The 23,969-nt window shown below is 40.1% G+C and overlaps 2 protein-coding genes and 1 long non-coding RNA gene across 3 annotated transcripts in view; 1 reads left to right on the top strand and 2 right to left on the bottom strand.

Moving 5' to 3' along the window:
* Positions 1–3,835: 3,835 nt before the first annotated feature.
* On the bottom strand, positions 3,836–16,703 carry NAGLU (N-acetyl-alpha-glucosaminidase). Its single transcript, XM_032237550.1, has 6 exons — positions 16,056–16,703; positions 12,215–12,362; positions 11,973–12,119; positions 10,574–10,659; positions 8,270–8,526; positions 3,836–5,408 (listed from the first exon to the last, which is right to left on the bottom strand). Exons 1-6 carry the CDS (start codon positions 16,469–16,471, stop codon positions 4,219–4,221), a joined length of 2,244 nt encoding a protein of 747 aa, XP_032093441.1. The 5' UTR covers positions 16,472–16,703; the 3' UTR covers positions 3,836–4,218.
* On the top strand, positions 16,157–23,398 carry LOC116522578. Its single transcript, XR_004256981.1, has 3 exons — positions 16,157–16,243; positions 20,010–20,088; positions 23,326–23,398. It is a non-coding gene; the product is annotated as an uncharacterized LOC116522578 (long non-coding RNA).
* The window catches only part of KAT2A (lysine acetyltransferase 2A), a 30,779-nt gene continuing 26,843 nt past the window's right edge, over positions 20,034–23,969 (bottom strand). The window contains exons 17-18 of the mRNA XM_032237549.1: positions 23,369–23,453; positions 20,034–22,389 (exon numbers count right to left, since the gene is read on the bottom strand). Of these exons, the coding sequence (XP_032093440.1) occupies positions 22,196–22,389; positions 23,369–23,453 (279 nt within the window). The 3' untranslated portion in view covers positions 20,034–22,195. The remainder of the gene's footprint in view (positions 22,390–23,368; positions 23,454–23,969) is intronic.

Here is a 23,969-nt window from a genome sequence, read left to right as displayed (position 1 = left end):
AAACAAAGCTGGCTGGGGAATTCTGGGAGTTGAAATCCACCAGGCTTAAAGTTGCCAAGGTTGGAGACCCCTGGTGAGCCTAGTTCCAGTTCTCATTCTGTTGTTAATGCACAAACTATGTTTTGGCAAGGGGCGGGGTCATCAGTGGTGTTTTAACCATTAAGCAGACTAACCACGTGCTTAGGACACCAGCCCCAAAGGCTTGAGAAAGAAAGAAAAAACTCCAATGAAGATTTGTACATTACGTACAAACGAAGGGGCACCAAGATTTGTCATTGTTTAGGGCACCAGTGAGCAGCCACTGGGGTTCGTGATGTTTGAATGAAACCCTCTTTCTTGCATGCCTTTCCAGTTGTGTCCATTCCTGGATTGGAATTCCCCCATTAGGGTCAATCACACCTTGCCCCACCCCTGACCACAATATTGCCAGGTTCTCTATATGCAGGGTCATCCTTGAAAACTATACAGAACAGGGGTCTCCAACCTTTGCAACTTTAAGCCTGGCGGACTTCAACCAATTTCATTGTATTTAAGTACAATGACAATAAAGATTATACTTATATTTATTCCCAGCAAAGCAAAGCTGGGAATTCTGGGAGTTGAAGTCTTTCCTGGCTTAAAGTTGCCAAGGTTGGAGACCCCTAATCCAGAACAAGTCTTTCTCAACCTTAGCCTCTTGAAGATGTGTGGACTTCCCAGAATTCTGGATCTCCCAGAATTCCTTTGGCAAGCAAGCTAAGGGGGAGGATTCTGGGAGTTGAAGTCCACATATCTTAAGAGCGGCTGAAATTGAGAAACAAGGTTCAGAAGCTTCGATTGGTTCATAATGCAGCAGAAGAGCAGGTAATTATGGGGTTTGCCCTGATACACCTATTAAGATCTATTCTAGATCTTCTCCCATGCATTAGGTGTCGGTTGATCAGGAGTCCTCCCTTGAGGATCTTTGGTTGTGTGCAAGGTTGCCATTTTACATTTATATATTGTCTTTTTTTAAATGTTTTTTTTCTTATTGTGTATTTGTGCTGTATGCTTTCCAATCACACATTCATGCTGGGCAGCCTTATACTGCAAATCTTTAATAAATAAATGTTGCTACTATAGCAACTCTCATGTCATTTTTAATCTGTAGTTATCATCAAAGCCCATGTGCTTTTTAGAGTGCTAGAAAGAGCAATTAAGTAAACAATAATATTGTGGGTGTTTAAAGGATCTAATTTATCTGTAATAAATATCTATCTATTGGCTCACTGAAAAAAGTGAGATTCTACAATCTGCTAGGGCTGTGCATAATTGCTCTTTGAGTGCTTCCTAATGTTAATGTGAGCCTATCTATCTGAACTCAACTGTATTGTTTCTTGTCAAAGCTAGATAGACAAATCCTGTATCCTCATTTTCTTCCTTAACTTGTCAGTTAGAAAAAGTTCTAATCCGCAAGACTTGTAGACTCAGTCTTGGTATCTGCAGTCCCCAAAAGAAGCTATATTTAGTCGAAATAATTCAGTTCCTTATATTCAAACCAAAGGTTTTATTTATTACAGATATCCCTTGTTACCCATCTGACAAGACACTTAAGGTAACTAGCAATAAAATAAAAGAATACAATTAAATGCAAAATACAATTAGCTTGGAATTCTCTGATCACTCCTTAGCCTTAAAAGCAGTATTTATCACACTTCAACATTCAGAAGAACATTGTACGCTCCGTACTTCATATATTTGCAGCTATGGGTTTTTGCATCTTAGTTTTAGTTGTGGCAGATACTATGGATACTTTATTACAGTACCTATATGAAAATGTATTATTTCCAGTTTTGTCTCACTGTTCAAACAACCTGAGAGCCTCTCTTAAGAAAGCTTATACGTCTTTGGAAGCTTTTATCAACAGGTGTTAAGGGTAAGCTTTCCCAGAGTTCTTTATTATTGAAGCAAATTTGGCGATTTATGCAGGTTGTAGATGAAGATAGAAAACAGTACTTATCCAAAAATCATGTTTAAAAGCATTGTGAATTGTAAATTACAAGACTGTTCTTATATAGGAAACTAGCTATTAAAAATAGACTTAAACAATGTATATTCTAATCATTGGTGCTCTTCAGGTTTTCTGACAAATTCATACTTGAAATACTAGAGATTGATATGAGAAATCTAGTGTGAAATGTATGTTTTATGATTAAGCAATAGCCATTCTTGAAAAGTCTTGGATTAAGATGCTGATTATGCTTATTTATAATAGATATATTCCTAATATATCCTTTTTATTGCTTTGGTTTTTTCTAAAATCCTACATTTTTGCAATGTATTATTGTGCTCAGCAATTTGGATTTAAAGCCAGAAAAATGCTTTAAGTTTCATTGTTATGTGTCTGCAGCTCCTTAAACCAAATATTTCTTTTTCTGAAATTATGCTTACAGAAGGACAGCTAAGTGATTCAGTGGTGGGTTTCCATTATTTTTACTACCGGTTCGCTTGTGCGCACTCACAACACTTCTGTGCATGTGCAGAAGTGTCTGGGCGGGTAGGCAGAGCCTCCTGCTGCTGCCGCCGCTACTGGTTCCCCCGAACCGGGAGCAACCTACCTCTGAAGTGATTACAGAAAAAGATTACATCTTTTTGCCATCAGATAGAAGGGTTCCAGCAGCCTTAATATATCCTTTGAAATACACTAAGTCTTCGTTTTGCTCCTCTTTGACCACAGGAGGGCACACTTGTACTATAATAAAACTCAATAATCACTAGATTTAGATTTTATGATGTACTGTTTATGAATCTGGGTGAGTGTAAATATATCTTTGTAATTCAAGAATAGCAAGGCACTGTAAAAGAGTGTGATCAGAAGAAAATAATAAAACACATGGGCTAAGAAGAGGTTTGGGGAAATTGTCTTAACTAGATGAATTAATGTTTTTCAATAGATTAATCATACCATGTAATTATCACATGTTCCATAATGAAAAGATAATGGGAATTGTGGATCTATATACCTGGAAGACAGCTAGTGGGAACAGCTTGTGTACTCTCCCTAAAGTTATTTCCAAGTCCATGAAGAGGCAACATTGGCTCATCTCGAAGTCCTCTATAAGCCAATCCCATGCTTGTGAAATGAAAACTTTAGTTGAATCTCTTCTTCTGCATTCCAAGCTGTTCTTATTAACTTTGGAAGGGCATCCTGGAAGGATAATCCTAGCAGGGTTAGGATTATCCTACAAACCAGCATATAAATGATCAACAAGAATTGGAATCAGTTATGCATCTTTTCTTTTGTTATTATAGCTATAGAGGAAAGAGAAAAACATACTTCTCCATAGTTTTTCAGTTTGGTGATTCTTCATTACACTGAATTTTCAACAAAAACTAATATGGCTTTGATTATGCAGAGGTTCTGCATAAATCAAGAGCAATTTCCTCTATAGGCACTTTCTCAGAGGAGCAAAATTACACTGGTATCAATTGCATAGAATGATCTACAGAGAGGAAGATGGCTGAGGAGAGATATAGTTGTCCTGAGCAGTCAAATATGGCTTTGTGACCATCTGTACAAATAACACTCGTTTCTGCTAATACAGTCAACACACTTTTGAACTAAATTGAAGCCCTGCTCCGATTATTTGAATAACAAAGGCAGGTACTTCTAAGATGGCTCAGCAATTAAAGACACTGAGCTTGTCAGCTGGAAAGCCCGAGTTCGAGACCCAAGTGTCATGCATCAGAATGAGCTTTCATTACTTGCTCCAGGTCCTGCCCATCTAGCAAATACAAGTAGATAAATAGGTACTACTTCAGTGGTAAGGTAAGGGCATTCTGTGTGCCTTTCACATATAGCCATGCTGGCCACATAACCACTGAAATGTCTTTGGACAATGCTGGTTCCCTCAGCCAAGAAACAAGGGAAAACCCTTACCTTTATCTTTACTCTAAGATAATATGCTGAACTTTTGCCAAAGGTTACAAACCATATTCAGTTGCTACCCATTATAAGTATTCCTTCCACGATTTTGCACATAGCCTGATGCATCTCTTTTTCTAAAAGTTGAAATTAGGCCTTTTCTCCCTTATAGTTATTTCTATCTGTGGACATTGGGACATCTCTTAAAATAATCAGAGTGAGCTTTGACTCAGTAAACCAATACAAGACAAGACAAGTACAAAGCTGGAATCGATGATCCAAAAAGTTATAGAGAACAGAGTGTCTCCATCACACTGCAATCAAGTGACTGTTCTTCATGGCAGGGGATAATATTTATGATATATCTCTGTAGCTATGTCTAGCGTATTGCCAATAGGTTTTGATGGATACTGTTTTCCATTGTAGATAAATCTCCTTTCTACTTTGAGGATAGCTTGGTTAAATTGATCCTGGTGAAAAGGTGTTCCAGAATTGAGGCATTTCACCAAGGTGACAATGAAAAGCTTCCAACGCTTTCTGTAATAGTCCAGGATCAGCCCTGCAAGCTGTTTGTTGGCATAGTCCAAAATGTTGCCATCAGGTCCCCAAAGAGTTAGCTGGTTGCGTGCATTGAAATCATAAAACTGTTCCTCTTCTTTGCTGGTGGCCATTTTGTGGGCAGTTTCCAGCCATCCTCCCAGCAAAAAATGTCTGTCACTGGAGAGAAGAGTGTCCAGGTCTGGAAGAAGGTCATAGATTAGGACACTACCAGTAACCAGGAGTTGTGACAGCACACGTTTCTGAAAAGCCTGTTTGATTTCCAAATAGTAATCACTCACTCGCTGCTGAAGAACCTGACGTACCACATCCACGAGGTCATAGCAGAAGGTGCTGCTGTTGCCCAGTTCACCAGAAGTATTTTGAAACAGCTGCCAGGCTTCGTAGACATCACTCTTATTGTACCAGACCTCCGTGTTCATCCGAAAAGAAGGACGGTGGACAAGGGGGCTGTGGTTGTGATTTACACAAGGCCCTGAACAATTGTAGACACTCTGGAATAGCAGTTGCCAGGCCTTTATTACCTGCATGTTTTTGGCACCATAGCGCTGTATACTGTATGTGGCAACCCACTGTTGTAGATTTACTGGCTCCTTGAGCCAACCTAAATCTGTCATGAGTTCGTAGATCACATCATTTTGCTCAATACCTTCGGGAGTGAGGCCAATGCCAATCATAGTGGAGTTGACAAAATGCCTGGCTTCAAAAGGACCTTGGTTGATGCTCTCCACCATGCCAAAGAGGCCATGGTTCCCACCAAAGTTGTGAAGCATGCACCAAATGAAAGGCTGCCCATAGAAGGACTCAGTCCAGAGGTAGACAGGCTTAGATTCAGCAAAGAGGTCCAGCACCAGCATCCTGCCTATTGGTACACCTTGAAGAAGGGCTTTAACTTGAGCAGGTTGCCAGAAGTCTCTCTGGTGTTGGAAAAGCCAACCTTGCATCAGCCATATGGCGTAGGGGTCAACTATGAGGACAGGCAGAGTCCAAAGAAGGGAAAAACACAAATTCAGAGCCAATTACTTTTATTCGGGATTCTATTTCTTATCTTGTTTACTTCTTGATAGTAATATAGGTTCGGTTTCTGTTTACAAACCTGTAATACTGTTGGCATGCTATATACTTTTCATTTATCTGCCTAAAATTATTTGTATTGTGTGCTCTGGATTTTTCTTGGAAGAAAATGTTTCTGGTTTTCAGTTTTTTTTTGTTACAGATCCGGCAATCACAGCAATACAATTAATCATAACCTATAGCTGTAAATCTACTAGGTGTAAACATATGTGAGTTAGTATGATGCCATGGATGGATTGAAGCTGATGATGACTTAGTTGAAATCTCAATTTAGCCAGATTACTTGGGCAAATCACTATCTCGTCACAGAAGTGGATAAACCCCCTCACATTTTGTATATATTTAAGCATATCTTTTCATGTGACAACACTGAAGAAATGACACTTGGTAAAAAGTAGCAATAGCAATAGCATTTAGATTTATATACCACTTCATAGGGCTTTTAGCCCTCTCTAAGCGGTTTACAGAGTCAGCATATTGCCCCCAACAATCCGGGTCCTCATTTTACCCACCTCGGAAGGATGGAAGGCTGAGTCAACCTTGAGCCGGTGAGATTTGAACAGCCGAACTGCAGAACTGCAGTCAGCTGAAGTAGCCTACAGTGCTGCATTTAACCACTGTGCCACCTGTGTGAACTCTATATGCCCAAGAGGGTTAAGGCAGTGCTGGAAAATATGGTGGCTACACAAAATATTGACACTTTGGGCCCCGTTTGGACATTGTCACTTAGGGGTGTACTCACTTTTGTTGCCAGCAGTTTAGACATTAATGGTTGTGTGTTATGTTATTTTGAGGCGACAGTACATTTACACTGTTATACAAGCTGTATACTCACTACCTTACATTGTAGCCAAGTGTCATTTCTTCAGTGTTGTCACATGAAAAGATATACGGTACTTAAATATTTACAAAATGTGAGGGAATGTACTCACTTCTGTGATATACTGTATATATTCACATACAATGTTATGAATACCCTGAATTCCATGATAGAAGAACAGGATTTTACATTTAACACACACATCCTAAATAAACCCAAAATTCCTCTGATCAGAGTTGGTATATTTTTTTTGTGCTGTACTTCATTTCTAACTTAAAATTATGCAGAATATCTCTGAGCAACATGTAAACATATGAAGATACTTTATTCCTGGGATGGTGAACCTATGGCACGTGTGCCACAGGTGGCACGCGAGGCATTGCCATATCAGCTGGCCTTAAAGCCATTTTTCACCCTCCCCAGTTCTAGAGACTTTATAGGAGCCCGGGGAGGGCAAAAAGAGCCTCCCTCCCCCTCCGAGGCCCTCTGAAAAGCTCCTGAAGCCTCCTGAGCACAAAAAAACCTATGGGCAAACCGGAAGTTCGGGAAGGGACTTTCGGTAGGCTCGTAGGGTCGGTTTAAGTCCTCCGGAGGCTTCAGGGACCTTCAGGAAGCTTCCCTGAAGCCTCCCGAGGACTAAAAAGGACCCTATGAGCAAACCGGAAGTCAGCCTCTGGAGGGCTTAAACCGACCCTACGAACAAACAGGAAGTGACTTCTGGTTTGCTCATAGAGTCCTTTTTACTCCGCCGGAGGCTTCAGGGAAGCCTCCTGAAGGTCCCTGAAGCCTCCAGAGGGCCTCCGGGGGGGTGGGGGAGGCTGTTTTCACCCTCCCCATGCTCCTATGAAGCCTGGGGAGGGCAAAAAAAGCATGCAAAAAATGGGGAGGAGTGCCTCTCATGTGTGCATGCGCACTGAGGGGGGGTCGCACGTTGCATTATGGGTGCTGCACGCCTATGCACAACCCCTTTGTGCTCGCCCCCCGTTATGGCACGTGAGCCAAAAAAGGTTTGCCATTGCTGCCTTATTCCAATGCAACAAATTAGCAATTCTATATGTACTTAATTTAAAGAAAAGAAAAAGATACAAAGTTTATAAAATCTCAGCAATAAGAAATAGAATAATGCCCACTTTTGAATAAACAAGTACAAATCATTACATATGATTCATACTCTAGGTAGCTGAGCAAAAATATTCTCATGATGTATGTGTTTATTTGCCATTCAGCAAGGCAAATAAATCTTATCCCACATGGAAATTTAAAAAATGCTGCAATTGATAACCAAGGAAGATGTGTCTGGTGATAATGTGAGACAGGGCCTTCTTTATAGCAGCACCCCAGGAGTGGAAGAAGCTTATCGTTTTTAAGGAAAGTGTTTTAATTTCATCAGGTTTTAAATAGTTTATTTGGTGACTGCTTTAATGTTATTGACTGGGATATTTCTTCTTATTGTGAACTGCCAGTGAGCTCCTCATGGAGAAAAGGTTATAAATTTTAGTACATTATTTTAAAAAACCTCTGACTTTCCACAGCCTTTATGGACATTAATTCACCATTTGAAATTATAAAGAGGCTCTACTATTATCCTTGCAATATAAATTCCCTTTTTATGATTGCAACCCCATTGGATGAAGCTGAACATTTACTGGCCGGATGCCCTTCCTGATGCCATGCGGAGGTCAGATATTTTTCCTGTGCACCCTAGGAGAGAAACGTCTACCGATACCTAGGGTTGAACTCTCAACCTTCCAAAAGGGAGGCGAGCATCTTCACCACTGGGCCGCAAAGCCGCCTTTACTATTATTCTTGCAATATGGATGGCTAAATGAGCCAAAGGTAATGTGTTAAAGGGCTAAAGATGAGCAGAGATAAAAGAAAACTAGAGCTAAAGATGAGAAGGATAAATAGGGAGCAAAAATAGGAACACTTCATACCTCCAGTCATGGAGTGGAAGACAGCTGTGCTGACCTTGGAGAGGTAGGTGGTATTTGATGAAAGTGGGCGCATCTCATTGAAGGTGTCAGCGCTATATACATGATCTGTACCAAACTCTTTGATAATCTCCTTTAGAAAGAGGGTCCCTATGACCTGAAACATGGGGTCTTCAGGTGACAAGAGGTAAGCACAGGAATAGGTGCAATCAAAATGGCTCCAGTTACCCAGCCGTGTGGCATTCACCTGTGGAAAAACTCTTAACATGGAAAAACAAACGTTGTGAAAAAGATTACAAAGTCATCTCCAATTTAATTGGGTTGTGTGCTAAGTGCTACAAGCTTAGCTTCTGCAAGAAGATTTAGACTTAAGCAAAGAGAATACTCACTGATTATTATGGCAGGAAACCAGAAAATGTCAAATCCAGAAAATGTCAAAGCAATCAAGAAATACACTCAAGATCATTGTCCCTGTTGTATCTTCTCCACTGACTTTATTATTAACCGGACCTAGATGTTAAGAGGTCCGGTTATAATAAAGGAAAATATATTTTGCTTGGGTTGAAAGCACTTCACAGAATTATTACTGAAACACATTCCCCTCAAGGAGTTCTCTCTTATTTTATTACTGGCTTTCAGATGAATATTCCCTACAACAGTTCTCATGCCTTCCCCACACCAAAAGTCCTACATCCTCTAGTCCAGGGGTCACCAACCTTTTACCTCAGGGACCACTAAATTAATAATTTTAAATACAGTGGACCACTAATATGATCTGCCTAATGACCAACTGGGTGGACCTGGCTAGGTGGTCATGTGACTGGGTGGGCGTGGCCAACTCGATGTCACTCACATTGAGAGGTGCCTTGCCGAGCTCTACTTGCCCCTCTCCTCCCAACCACGCCTTGCCTTCCCAGCTGGGCTCCTTTGGGCCCCAACAGGAAGCAGTTGTTGGAGCTAAGCAACCATCATGAGAAAGAGTTGGCTCAGTTCAAATTGGATCTGACCAAGAAGAAGGTTCAGCAGAAGCACCTCACTGGGGACTATAAACAGAAGTCTAAGCAGAGGGAAGACCTGCAGGAGTGCAAGACCAGATACCGGTGTCTGGAGGCCCAGTGGACTGAGATAGTCAGCCAGTTCCAGGCCATGATGCAGTCCCACTGGAACAAGGCCCTCCGGCTCTTCTCTATCAGCTGCACTTCCCTCCAGCCTTCGCCCAAAGCCCTGCACTGGGAGGCTGAAGCAGACCCCAAGTCGGAATTTCTGCCCCTCTCTGACCCGCATAAAAAGACCCCGAAGAGGGAGACTCTCTGCAGCAACACAAACATTCATTGCATGTATCCAGCCCAGGGGCTGTAGTTTGAGGACCCTGGTTTAGTGCAATATAAAAAATGCAAATAATTTTTCTGTGGACCACCAACATTTTCTCATGGACCACCACGGACCACCAGTTGGTGATTGCTGCTCTAGTCTAAGTCCTCACTTTTTGGGCCAGCCTGTCATTCATCCCTTGGAGAAAGACCACTGTAACCACTGTGGATAAGTACATCCTTTCCATAAAAAAAGCCCCACGTTTCCTTTCCACAAAGTATGAAAACCTTGGGGGTCTGCTGCCAGTGAGTACAGGTAGTCCTTGACTTACAACAAGTTCACTTAGTGACCGTTCAAAGTTACAATAGCACCGAAAAAAGCGACATGGCCGTTTTTCAGTTACAACTTTTGCAGCATCCCCATAATCTTGTGATCAAAATTCAGATGCTTGACAACTGACTCATATTTATGACTGTTGCTGTGTCCCAGGGTCATATGATTTCCTTTTGCAACCTTCTGAAAAGCAAAGTCAATGGGGAAACCAGATATACTTAACAACTGGGCTACCAACTTGTCAACTGCAATGATTCACTTAACAACTGTGGCAAGAAAGGTTGTGAAATGGGGTAAAACTCACTTAAGAAATGTCTCGCTTAACAGCAGAAATTTTGGGCTGCACTGTGGTCGTACGTCAACGATTACCTATATAGGCCAGTCTTTCCAATTGTATGCCTTCCAGCTTTTTAGGGCCAATGACCAGAGTGGCTAGGGACTGATGGAGTTATTTTTTAAAAACGGCTATAGACCAGTATATGTTAACCTTGGCAACTTTAAAATAAATGGACTTCCAGGATTGTGGAATTGAAGTTCATACATCTTAAAATTGCCAAGGTTGAGAAACTATGATGCAGACAATGCTTGGCCAGATGGAAAACAGTCTGTCCTGGCACGAGATAGTTTCTCATATGCTCAACCAAACTCCTTTTGTTCTTTTACCTGAGAATGCCTTGAGGGATATGCCCAGAGAATGCGGGAAGCACTGTCAACATGCCCAGAGATCTCATCCTCTCTAGGATCCTGTACTGGGAAGGTAAAAGAGTCAGGATGGAGCAATGAAGCAAAGACACAGAATAACCCACAATGTGCCCCACAACTCTCATAAAACTGGTCCAGAAGGAGGCCCATTTCTGGAAAGAGCTGTGCATTCTGTGGGCCAATATATGAGGTTTATGACCTAACTTTCTGATAATGCCTGTTTTACTCAGAATCGTGGTATGTAATAAAGTTGAGATACAAATTAAAAAAAATGGAGCTAAAAAGTCTTTAATTCACTCTGTTCTTCATTTCCAGAATTTTCAATAATACTGGGCTAAAATTCATTATAAAAGCTCCCATAACATCTTCCAAAAAAAAGAGAAATAATCTTGATTTATTAAACCTAGCATGCTGTTTGGAAACCCATCCTTGACCAATTCTGATGCTTGACGGTCACAGGCAAGTCAATATTTTCTATAACTGTGATGACACAATGCAAGAACGAATCTCCATGTCAGCCAAGGAAGGAAGAATAAGAGTGAAATATTACAAGCACAAAAATGCCCATGAATCTATTTCAGAAACTATGAGACTGGTTATGATCAATTAACCAAGATAATAGTACGTTAATTTGGCATCTTTAATATAAAGAACAGACATCCTTGTGTCTTTTAAAATAACACTAGGAAAGTCTCTTGCCAGATAAAGGCAGGATTGTAACTTTCAGAAAGTCCAAGTGTTGTATACCACCATGTTTTCCCCTGCATTAGGTCACTATGAACATCTCCTCCAATTGTTTCCTGAAACATAGACTGAAACACCCAGGATTAGATTACTTGGTTCAGCTTCACTGCTTTAAAACTCAGTGGGGCAGATAACCCCACATTCGCCTACTATAAAGGTAAAGGTTCCCCTCGCACATATGTGCTAGTTGTTCCGACTCTAGGGGACGGTGCTCATCTCCGTTTCAAAGCCGAAGAGACAGCGCTATCTGAAGACGTCTCTGTGGTCATGTGGCTGGCATGACTAAACGCCAAAGGCACACGGAACACTATTATCTTCCCACCAAAGTTGGTCCCTATTTTTCTACTTGCATTTTTACATGCTTTCAAACTGCTAGGTTGGCAGAAGCTGGGACAAGTAACGGGAGCTCACTCCATTACACGGCGCTAGAGATTTGAACTGCCAAACTTCCAACCTTTCTGATCAACAAGCTCAGCATCTTAGCCACTGAGCCACCATGTCCCTTTTGCCTATTATAGTTTGCCACAAAAGGCATGAAAGAAAATATGACAGAGGATAGAAGGCACCCTACTTCCAGAAACCAGGCTATACTTTCCATATCAGCCAGCCTAGGTACCTGCAAATTTAGTTTTTTCTGATGCCAGGAGAAGGGCAACGGTCCTGCCCAAGAGTGCAAATTCCCCATCCGGTTCCAAGCTAGGAAAGCAGGACCAGTGAAGTACTCATCAATTTCTGATTGCTTTAGACCCAGCGACAAATACACCTATAAGAACAATAGTAGAGCATGAGAGTTGCTCTGGAGAAGATCCTGGTTTTAAATATTGTTACAGCCACAATAATATGCTTAATAATACATACTCGCTGCCAGATGGCTTCCTGCCCGGTGAATGCCAGTGGCATGTTAATACCATGGAGCGCCATCCAGTCAATCTCCTGTTCCCAGCGGTCCCAGTTCCACCACACAAAGGAATAGCTGTAAGTGCAGACATTTTGATAGAAGCGGAACCTAAGAAAAAAAGTACAATAAATTCATAAACAGTAAATTAAATGTATTTAATGAAATTATTCTTCGTACATTTTCAATTATCAAATTTCTACACTGTATATCGCACACTTGCATAACTCTCATTGTAATAGCAATAGAACTTAGACTTATATACTGCTTCACAAAGCTTTACAGTCCTCTCTAAGCTGTTTACAGGGTCAGCCTATTGCCTCCAACAATCTGGGTCCTCATTTTACCGACCTCGGAAGGATGGAAGGCTGAGTTAACCTTGAACCAGTGAGAATTGAACTGCTGGCAGTCAACAGAATTAGCCTGCAATACCACATTCTAACCACTGTGCCAACACAGAATAAGAATTTCCCTCTTCTACCACATTAAAAAATAATTTGGAAGTATTGACTGCAAGTAAATAGCACCTAGTCAAACTTGACTGGTTATGAAGTTTTCCTAGCACGAGACATAGTATTTCAGCTGGAGCTCACTAGGAAATCACAGGATTCTGAGCTACACTTGGTTATTTGGGGACAAAAACATTAGAAGAATACATTGGGGGTTTTTTTGGGGGGGGGGGAGAAAGAAAAATATGCATATACAGTGGGACCTCGGGTACCGACCGTAATCCGTTCCAGGACTTCGGTTGGCACCAAATTTGGTTGTGACCAGAAGCAAGACAACTGCGCATGCGCGCACACACAAAAAAATGGCACAGCAGGGGAAATTGCTGTGGCTGTGTTTATTCGGGACCCGAGGATGTGTTCGTGACTTGAATGAAGCATTTAGCAGATTTTACAGTCAGTACCCAAATTGTTTGTCGCCTGAATCGTTCGGGACCCAAGATCCCACTGTAATCAAGAGTCAAAATGAACTGACTCTTTACCTGTTTACTTGGGAAAGTCATTCACTGTGGTGGCTGGATCATATGAACCATGGGCTGCCAATGGTGGAAAAGGATGATTCAATGAGATTATCACTGCCCTCTAGCCACATATGATTTGCATGGACTGGTAAACCTGGTATTATCTGTGACAATATATCTCCAATCAGGAGCATCATGAATGAGGAGTGAATTGCTAGCTATTGCATGTGTTGCAAGTAGTCCTTGACTTACAACATTTCATTTAGTGACCACTTGAAGTTACAACAGCAAAGAAAAAAAATGACTGGTGACAATTTTTCACACTTATGACCTTTGCAGCATCCCCATGGTCATGTGTTTTACATTCAAATCCTTGACCACTGAGTCATATTTTTGACCGTTGCAGTGTCCCGGGGTTATGTGACCATCTTTTGTGACCTTCTGACAAGCAAAGTCAGTGGGGAAACCAGATTCACTTAACAAACATGTGACTAATTTAACAACTGCAGGGATTCACTTAACAAATCAGCTGCCCGGAGTCCTACGGGATTGGGCGGCATATAAGTTTATTAAATTACGAATTACGAATTAAATCTGGCAAGAAAAGTTGTAAAATGGGGCAAAACTCACTTAAGAAATTTCTCACTTAGCAACATAGATTCTGGGTCCAATTGTGGCCATAAGTATTATACTTTGATTGTCATAAAAGGGAGGGCACCTTGACATCTGTGAAATGAGTAAAGAAGAGTTAATTTAACATATTTACACAAAGTTTATATCATGAACTCATATCTGGCTCAGGATCATTTATGCTTTGGTCACTTCCAGCTGGACAACTGCAACATGCTTTACTTGGGACTGCCCTTGAAGACCACCATAAGTTACAAGACGTCTAAATTGTTGCAGCTCTCACCACATTGGCCGTATCTCCGTTTCCTCATATTACAGCTTTGCTGCATGTGCCACACTTGCTCCCAGTTTCTTTCAGAGCATAATTCAAGGTGCTACTCATCACCTTTACAGCCAGGGTATTAATGGGATCACCCCTCCCTAAGGGTATTTGCCCATTCTGGTAGACTAGATAAAAGGAGCATTCTCTAAGTAGATTCTCTTGAAGGCTGCCACTAGAGGGACTTAGGAAGCACGGCTTTTTCATAGTACAATAAAAACAACTACAGATAATCCTCAACTTACGTCCACCATTGAGCCTAGCATTTATATTGCTAAGTGAGAAATTTGTTAAGTTGGATATTGCCCCATTTTACGTCTTTTCTTGTCACATTTGTTAAGTAAATCACTGCAGTTGCTAAATTAGTATGGTTAAGTGAATTAGGTTTTAAGTGAATTAGGTTTCCCCATTGATTTTGCTTTGCAGGTCTCAAAATATGATCACATGATCTTGGGACACTAACCAGCATAACTATGAACCAGTTATCAAGCATCTGAATGTAAATCATATGTCCATGGGGATGCTGCAACAGTCATAAGTGTGAAAAATGGTCACCAGTCACTTTTTTCAGTGCCATTGTAACTTTGGTCACTAAATGAACTGTTGTAAGTCGAGGACTACCTGTATAGTCTTCAACTTACAACCACAACTGAGTCCAAAATTTCCTTTGCCCCTACTTTATGAGGTTTCTTTTGCCACAGAGAAGCTAATCACTGCAGTTGTTAAGCGAATCATGAAGTTGTTAAGTGAATCTGGCTTTCCCCATTGGCTTTGCTTGTCAGAAGCTGGCAGGGAAGGGTTCAAGTGGTGATCATGTGACCTCCAGACAGTACCCAAATTTTGATCACATGACTATGGGATGTTGCAATAGTTTTAAGTGTGAAAATTGGACAGAAGTCATTCCCCCCCTGCCATTGTACTTTTGAATGGTCATAAATGAACGGCTGTTAAGTTGAGGACTACCAGTATGACTCAAGTTCATTGGGAGATAATGCCTTCATACTGTACTTGAAAAATTATTTCAACTCACTCTCAACTGGAAAAGATGGGTGTCACTGAATTATACACTCAGAAACTGAGTGATAATTAATTATGTGTGTTAAGGCATTGCTTTCAATACTATAGGTAGTCCTCAACTTATGACAATCGAGCCCAAAATTTCTGTTGCTAAGCAAGACAGTTCTTATGTGTGTTTTGCCCCATTTTACGATTTTTCTTGCCACGGTTAAGTGACTCACTAGAGTTATTAAGTTAGTAACAATATTGTTAAGTGACTCTACCTACCCCACTGACTTTACTTATCAGGTCGCAAAAGATGGGTCCCTAACTTTGGGACACTGCAACAGTCAAAAATACATGCCAGTTGCAAAGAAAAGTCTAAATACTATTATTGTGAGGTAGTCCTAAGTGTGGAAAAAGTTATTGCCTCATTTTTTTCCCAGTGTTGCTGTAACTTCAGTCCCTAAACCAGCACTTATAAGTCGAGGACTTGAAGAGAACCAGTTTGCCTTAAGTAGCTATTGGACAATAGGGAGCTTTCAATAAGTCCCAGATACAGCTTTTATGTCAAACATTCTGCGAATTTCATTTCAGCACCTAAGGATTCCGGCTCAAAATTTCGGTCAATTGGCAGACTGATGAATTTATCTGAAACGGGTTTTCCGGGGCGGCCTTTAAAGATGCCTTCCCATATTTTCAAGGCGAAGCCGGATGTGCTCCTGCTTCGCATACAGAGGTTAGGGCAGTGTTTCTCAACCTTGGCAACTTTAAGTCCTGTGGACTTCAATTCCCAGATTCTGGGAGTTGAAGTCCACAGGACTTAAAGTCGCCAAGGTTGAGAAACACTGGGTTAGGAGGACCCTTTGCCTCTCCTCCGAGGTCGAATCACCTGTTGGGGCTGGTGACGATAATCTCTGCGGAGACAGGGGGCAAACTCTGCGGCAGTCGGAGCTGCGCCCCAGACCAGGACACGTGGCAGCCGCAGAAGTCCTTCAAGTAATGGTAGATCCCCGAGGCGGCGGCCACTCCACTGGAGCCAGAGACGTTTATCGTGTTCGGCCTATTCGAGCTCAGCCGGTATGTATCGAGACCGCCAGGCCCGGCCAAAGACCGGTTCACGGATACCGCGAAGGCAGAAGCTGCCCTCGGGCCCAAAAGCCGCTCCAGGAGTTCCCGCACCGCTGTTGCCTGACGGGCTTCTTCCGCCTCCGGCTGCAAGCGAGCCATCGCTTCCCATTGCCACAAAGGCCGGGAATTAGCAGCGGCTGCGGCGGCCCAAAGCAAAAGCAACAGCGGACGCGACATAGAAAGGGATCCCGACGGGAAGCTAGCAAAGCGGAGAAGTTCCGGGGAACGATCTCTCCCGAGCACGTTGGCCAATGGCTGCCGCAGCTCCCTTGCAGGCCAATTGCTTTCCTCGCCACGTTTGTACGACAATCACGGGATCCGCTGCTGGGTGGGAAAATTCCAGCCCACTTTTTATTCGCGCGCGTTCTATACAATTCTCTTTGGTGAAGTGTGATTGTGGGATGTATTATGTAGAAGCGGAGAGAGAAGGGCAGAAAAGTTAATTAAACCTCCTACCAGAAATGTCTCTCTGACCTGTTTTTAAAAGCTTCCTAAATAAAGTGAGAAATCCAAAGTCAGAATTTAAACAGAGTGTTTTTCTTGCTTCTAAGTAATCAGAATGTAATTATCACACAGGCATTTAAGAATAAAAGAGTTGTTTTTAAATCAAGAGAGTGACATCTAAACATTAGACTTGTTTTTGTTCAGGAAAATTTTTGACAAAATGATTTTGAATGTTAAGATGGTAGGTTTGACACAAGCTGTGTCACCTGCCCTTCCCCTTCTGGTTATTTTATTAGGCAACTCCATATAAGTTTTTGCTTGAAACTTAAGAAAGAATTCTGAAATATAATCATGGAATTGTTGGAGGATGATGGATGCATTCATAGAAAAAAATTCCATTTCATAAGATGAAAAGGTTGGATGAACAAGTTACACGGATGCTTTGTCCCACACCACTTTCTGGTCGCATAAAGGTAAAAGTTCACCCGAACATGTGTGCTAGTTGTTTTCAGCTCTAGGGACAGTGCTCATCTCCATTTCTAAACTGAAGAGCCAGAGTTGTCCCAAGACGTTTCTGTCATCATATGGTTGGCATGACTAAACGCCGAAGGTGCATGGAGTGCTGCTATCTTCCCACCAAAGGTGGATTTTATTTTTCTATTTGCATTTTTACATGCTTTTGAATTGCTAGGTTGGCAGTAGCTGGAACAAGTAACCGGAGCTCACTCTGTTACATGGCACTAGGGATTCAAACTGCCAACTTGATCGAACTCAGCATCTTGCCCACTGAGCCACCACCTCTGGTCACATAGGAGTGTTTATATCATTTCACCAATTGTTTGAGTTCCTTTTCTCTCCCCATGGGTAGAGAAAGAATTTTAAGCTCCCAGTTCATGTAATGATAACAAAAGAACTAAAAAAAGAGCTATTTATAAAGATAACAATACTGTAGAACATGTCAACTATGCAGAGAACTGTTCTTGTGAAGAGCTGGCTGCTTCAACTGATATACTTGGATCATCCCTCCTTCAGGGCCAGGTGCTACCTTTTTCAAACTTAAGAGGTGAAAGACATAAAAGAAGCAGCTAGATAATACATGACACCACCTCTTTCTAGTAATGGCAGTAGGTTCAGTGGTAGAAATTACCAACTGCCAAGCCTTAGATGTTGCTACTTCTGGTCTTTTAAGAATTAATGTTAGTGTTATGTCTATATCAAGTATTCACACACATAGGAACTGCTTCATTCTGTGTGCAAGAAACACAATTTCTATATTAAACTAAAAAAGTATCCTATGGATATTCTTAATATAGATCATATATCTTTCATATTACCTATTGATGTTCAATTTTTTAAAAAATGAACACTTCAATCATAAAATGTTTTTATCAAAAAAGGAAAGATTAATTTCCAGTTCTATTTCAGATACCCTTTTATCCCAAAAGTTAAAAAATTTAGAAGGGGTAAACAACCAAAACAGAGAAACCAATATCTCCAGTAATTAAGGACATAATTAATAGAAGTGTGTTAAGTATATATAAAATACTTATATATACTTATAGACTTATAATATACTCATCTAAGCAGATAACAGAATCCCATTTTCTTCATAGAAAATATGCAAATAATTCTAAGAACTTTTTGAACAGTGTATCCTACAATATATGAAAGGCAGGACAGGAAAAGTGAAGCATAATAATCATTTAGAAAGATCCTTAATTGTGAAAGCTCAATAGGTGTCAACCCAACAAGGTGAGCAGACTATGAAACCAATAGAATAACAGAATAAAGTTGGAAGGGCCCTTGCAGGTCTTCTAGTCCAACTCCTTACTCAAGCAGGAAACCCATTTCAGACAAACAACCATCCAGTCTTTTTAAAAGACTCCGATGATGGAGCACCCACAACTTCTGAAGGCAAGCCATTCCACTGGTTTATTGTTCTCACAGCCAGCAAATTTCTTAGTTTTAGGTAGCTTCTCACCTTGGTTAGTTTCCAACCATTGTCTTGTTTTCAAAAATAGATTTGACTCCCCTTTTCTTTGTGGAAGCCCCTCTAATACTAGAATGCTTCTATCATGTCACCCACAGTCCTTTTCACTAGACTTGTTGTTGCTATTAGTTGAAAAGTCGTGTCGGACCCATCGCGACTGCATGGACAACGTTCCTCCAGGCCTTCCTGTCCCCTACCATCCTCTGGAGTCCATTTAAGCTCACGCCTACTGCTTCGGTGACTCCATCCAGCCACCTCATTCTCTGTTCCATTCTTCTTTTGCCCTCAGTCTTTCCCAGAATTAGGTTTTTCTCCAGCAAGTCCGTCCTTCTCTTTAGGTGGCCAAAGTAGTTGAGTTTCATCTTCAGGATCTGTTCTTCTAAAGAGTAGTCAGGGTTTCACTGATTCACTAGATTAGACAATCCAAAATCCTCCAACCATTCTTCACATGTTAGTCTCCATCCTCCTAATTATCTTTGTTACTGTTCTCTGCACTCTTTCTAAAATCTCAACATATTTTTTATATTGTGGTGACCAAAACTGAATGCAGTATTCCAAAAGGTCAGGACTTTTATTGTAACAATTGTCCCATCCCATCCACCTTGGAAATCTGAATATGTTTTCCCCTCCCTCACTTTATGTTTGTGTGAACTAGGGAGATTGTCTAAGATTTTTCTAAAGATTTTCTTGACTAGTTTTAGGCTCTGCTTAGCTGACCACTGTCTTCCTTGAAGCTTTTCCTCCTGTCCCTCAATGCTATTTTATATTCATTTTACATTAGGTATGAAAGGCCAGTCATTATCTTTGTACCAATTACTTCCCAGGGTTATTGAGGAAAATTGGAATGTTGTACATGTAGATATGAGATCTTGGAAGAAAATCTGGATATAAATCTAAGAAGTAAAAAAAATAATAAGTAACTTATGAAACACAAGAGAAGGGTAAAAACTGATCTTAGAGGAAGTGGTGAGGTGATTTAATTTTGCTTAAGATGAGAAGGTCCTGCTTCATAAACAGAATGGGAAATTCACTGTTTGGGGACCAATGAGTGTCCTGAAGTAGAAAATGCATCAGGATAAATCACAAATCCTGCTACCTAAAATCAAAGAGCTACTAAAAGCATTTAAGCCAGTTAATAAGCCAAGTAATAATAATAGTAACTAACGTAAGTATTTCTTAAAATAGGAATAAGCATGAAAGAAAAGAACACACTTTCTTTGCTTAGATATGTCCTATATCTTTATTTCATGTATTAAAAATGGAATGGCAATATATTGGAAGGCCAGAATGGAAGAATCAGGTCCTGCAATTGTACAACTCAATCACAAAAATGGTGGACATAAGGCAACAGAGAGAAAAGGTAGGTGGCTAACCATTGAAAAGCTTTCCTCTCTCCCCCCCCCTCCCCCCCCATGATTCCCGAAAGAAGCACACAAAGCAATTCTTTTTCTTATAAAAGGAAGGAAAAGGAAAGAGGTCCATGTGCTGAAGATGGATTAGAGAAAAGCATTTGATTTAATCTCCATGGCAACTTCTTTGGCGTCTATGGCTGAAACAAAATGTTCAACATTGACAGAAGCACCTGGATAATTGTGAACAAAATGTTATTTATTGTGCTGCTTTTACTAAATTATGACTTTTAGAGCAAGTATTTAGTTATTTCCAGCTGCAAAGGCAATTCACAAAACAGAAAACAAAGTAAGTGGTAATTGAATGAGAGTCATTTGTACTCTAACTTTGCTCACCATTTTTCGCCCTTCTGTTCCCTTGCCTTAGAAAGTTTTGAAAAAAGCAGACACTGTTTACAGACAATCTGTACTTCCCATTTAATGCTAACTACTAAAAATCTTCATTACCCTCCAAGGCAATCTTTTAAAACTTAACATGGCGCCATATGTGACAGATGGTAATTCTTGAATAGTAAGTGTTCTCATCAACTTACTCCATGTAAAAGGAAGAATAACCAGAAATAATAGGTTTTTTTCAATTGAAAAATAATGTTTTTATGTGTATTTTTAGCTCTGTTCCATAACATAGTAGTACATATATTAGTATGTATGTGCCTATCATCATGGAATTTAACCATAATTGATCAACAATGTGGGAGTTTAAAAATATCTCATTAGCAGTAAAACTGGCTGCCATAAATGAAACAATAACATCTCTCCTAATATCTTTTAAGATAACATAGATGGCCGATACTCACAGAATTATGTGCAGCAAAGTGCATAATGGGAATGTGTGTGAGAGAGTAATACAATCACCATTGTCGCTGACATAATCAGAAAAGCACCAGAGATGGAGAGGCTTGAAAAATCATAACCAATGAAGGCAGAGTTCAAAACTATAAGAGTTACAACCCTTAGACTCAGCTTCCAGACTAGAGATGGTATGACCAGTTAAGTACTGAAGAAACGTAATAAGGAATGGATCATATTTTATAACAACAATATACAGTATACAGAAGGGACACAAATTTGCTCATTTTGATTTGGTATATGAGGAAGTAATCTTAAATGTATCACCATTCTCTAGAAGAGAGTGAAGTTTCATTCAGATATTTGAACAATTCTGCAGGGGTAAAGATTAATGACCCAGAGTCCATTAGATTAAAAGAGAAGACAAAGTAAAAGGAAAAAAATAGCAGAGAGCTATTATCTTTTTAATTCCTTCCTGTAATTTCTTTTCCTTGAAGTCAGATCTGATTCAACCTAAAATACAAAAGTTCTTTTCCTATAAACAACATTCAAGGATTAGTCACTTGTGAACTGGCTAAAAGAATGAATGGGCTTCAGACATGGTCCCAATCAAAGTTTCTTTAAAAAACTCTATACTTAAAATCTCCACAAGTTTTCGTCCTCCAGCTTTCTCTTGACTACTCCTTTCCTACATTCACATGTCAAAAAAAAGTAATGGCAGAACCTCAAAAAAGTGCAACAAACAAATTGAATTATCTGGATCAACTTTGGAAAATTTCCCCGATCTTCTTGTGCTCTATAGATGTTCTTCAACACATTCTAGCTGAGGAGAGAATGATAACTTAAGCACAATACAGATGGAAAAGACCAATTTTGGGGAAACTGTTCCAGAGTTTGGGACAAAGGAAACTAAAGAAATGGAAAACTGGAAGAACTTGCAGTGAATCCCTCATAGCTTCTGTGACAATCCAGACTCCTTCCGTGGTAAAAAGAGTTATGTCCTTCTGGAAAGGCAAGTGCAACAGATAGAGAGATCAGGCTCAGAAATTAAGAGACTGATGGCAGATCTCAGTCTATTCAGGAAAAGAGATATCTCTGCATATTGTCTCTTCCTTTTCCCAATAATAAGCAAACTTCTGATGTCCAACCAGTCACATCTACTTGTGCGTGAAGTGTGACAAAAGGCAGCAAGAAAAATGTCCAGTTGTTCAAAAGCTGGAGAGGGGCTGATAAAATGGAGATGAAACCCCCGGCAGCCAGCAACTGTCCTTACTTGTCAATGAGTCCTCCTTCCTTCAGCTTGAAATAAAAAAACTTCTCCAGGGTGTTGGCACACTTACAGTAGTCACTCTCAGGAGGGTTATATTCACGACAGTTGGTAATGACACGCTGCAAGTCAGCAATAAAGAGCTTCTTGGTAATGTAATAACGATTCTTGAGCCTTTCTGTCATCGTCTTCAGGTCTGCAGAAGAAGTAGGTGGAAGGGAGAGATGTGATCAATTGTACAAGAGACAATGCAAAAATGCATATGCCTTTCTGACTTTATAATTCATTATAAGCGGCTCACTCAACTATCCTAAAAAATAATGAAAAGGAGGAAAGACACATGGGAAGAAGCATGTAAGAGCAAGCTACAAAGTCTTCTAGAATTATATTCATGAATTAGTGTAAATGAGTTCTCTTCATGAGTTAGTGTAAATGCAATTAGAAGTAAATGGCTGAAGGTAAACTCAGTTTTAAGAAAATTTGTAGAAACTGCCAGTAAAACATTTCCAAAAGGCGGCTTTGCTCACCTGTGAAAAACATAAAGCCAGTAACTGTTTTAAGATGAACTTCTTTATAATAAGTTCCTATAAATAAGTGTTATTAATAACATTGGCTTGAAGTGGAGCATAAAAAGCTGACCCATTTGGCAATCTGTGTTTCCCACTGATAGCCTAAATTGATTTCAATGGCACACTTGCAAAAAATCAGTAACTTACCATCCACTATTCTCTTGCTCAAACTTTTGCATAAACCATAAAGTTTACTGAACACAGTTAAAAATTATCCATCCACTCCAAATGTCCCACCCAGATAATTAAAATATTTCAACTTTTCTTACACACATAACAGGGTTTCCACCTCCTGATGTCCTCAACACCTTTCATTTGACCCAAAATGTTTTCCCACTCCTATTTTGTGCTATAATAGTGTAACACTTAATATTGCAAATCTTTTTGGTTGACTATGAAAAAGAAGATAATGGATATCAAAATTGACCAATGGAAGAAAATCTCCCCCAGTTCTATAACATTAATAATCCAATGAGTGATTACGTTCCAACCATTTAAATAAGATTTTTTTCCACAACAGCTGCATATACTGACTGTACCCGTAATTTTTTTTTATTCAACAGAGCTGATGACTTCTTCAGGCAAAATCCATTTCTAGCTACCTACCAATGGGAAAGCGAATTATCTCATAGTAGTCAGGAGCTTCGGATTTCTTCACGGGTTCCATAAATGGCCATGCACTAGGATGGGTCTGATAGGAATAGACAGGCAGCAACTTGAGTAATAAATATTTTTTTTTTTAAAAAAACAGAAACTAAAACCACACCTTACTAAAATCAGTCAGAATTCATAATGTAGCATGTAGGTTTTTGAGATATAGAAGTGGTCTGCTGTTGGATGGGTAAAGGAAAAATGGAGAAAGGGAAGGTATTTCTGGCAGAAAGAAAGTTTTCTGCCAGAAATATACTTTTCACATTCTAAATATTTTAGTTTAACTTTTTGCTAAACGAAGAACTGTTTCACTAAAAATCTGACCCAAGGTTATTCTCAGTGGTTTGTTACCACTGTTTAGATGTTTTGTTTTCCCTAACATATATTGGCCTTTTATCTATTTGTACTGTAATCAATTAATATATATTCTGCTTGTACTTAAAAAAAAAAATTAAAATAGCTACAGGTAGTCCTTGATTAACGACTAACTGGAATTTCCATAATTAAGAGATGTGATTGTAATGTGAGATATCATGTGACTTCATTGCTTAGCAAT

Source organism: Thamnophis elegans, chromosome Z, assembly GCF_009769535.1.
Source record: "Thamnophis elegans isolate rThaEle1 chromosome Z, rThaEle1.pri, whole genome shotgun sequence".
NCBI lineage: Eukaryota > Metazoa > Chordata > Lepidosauria > Squamata > Colubridae > Thamnophis > Thamnophis elegans.
Note: the sequence above shows the minus strand (reverse complement) of the source record. Positions and strands in the feature narration are given on the sequence as shown.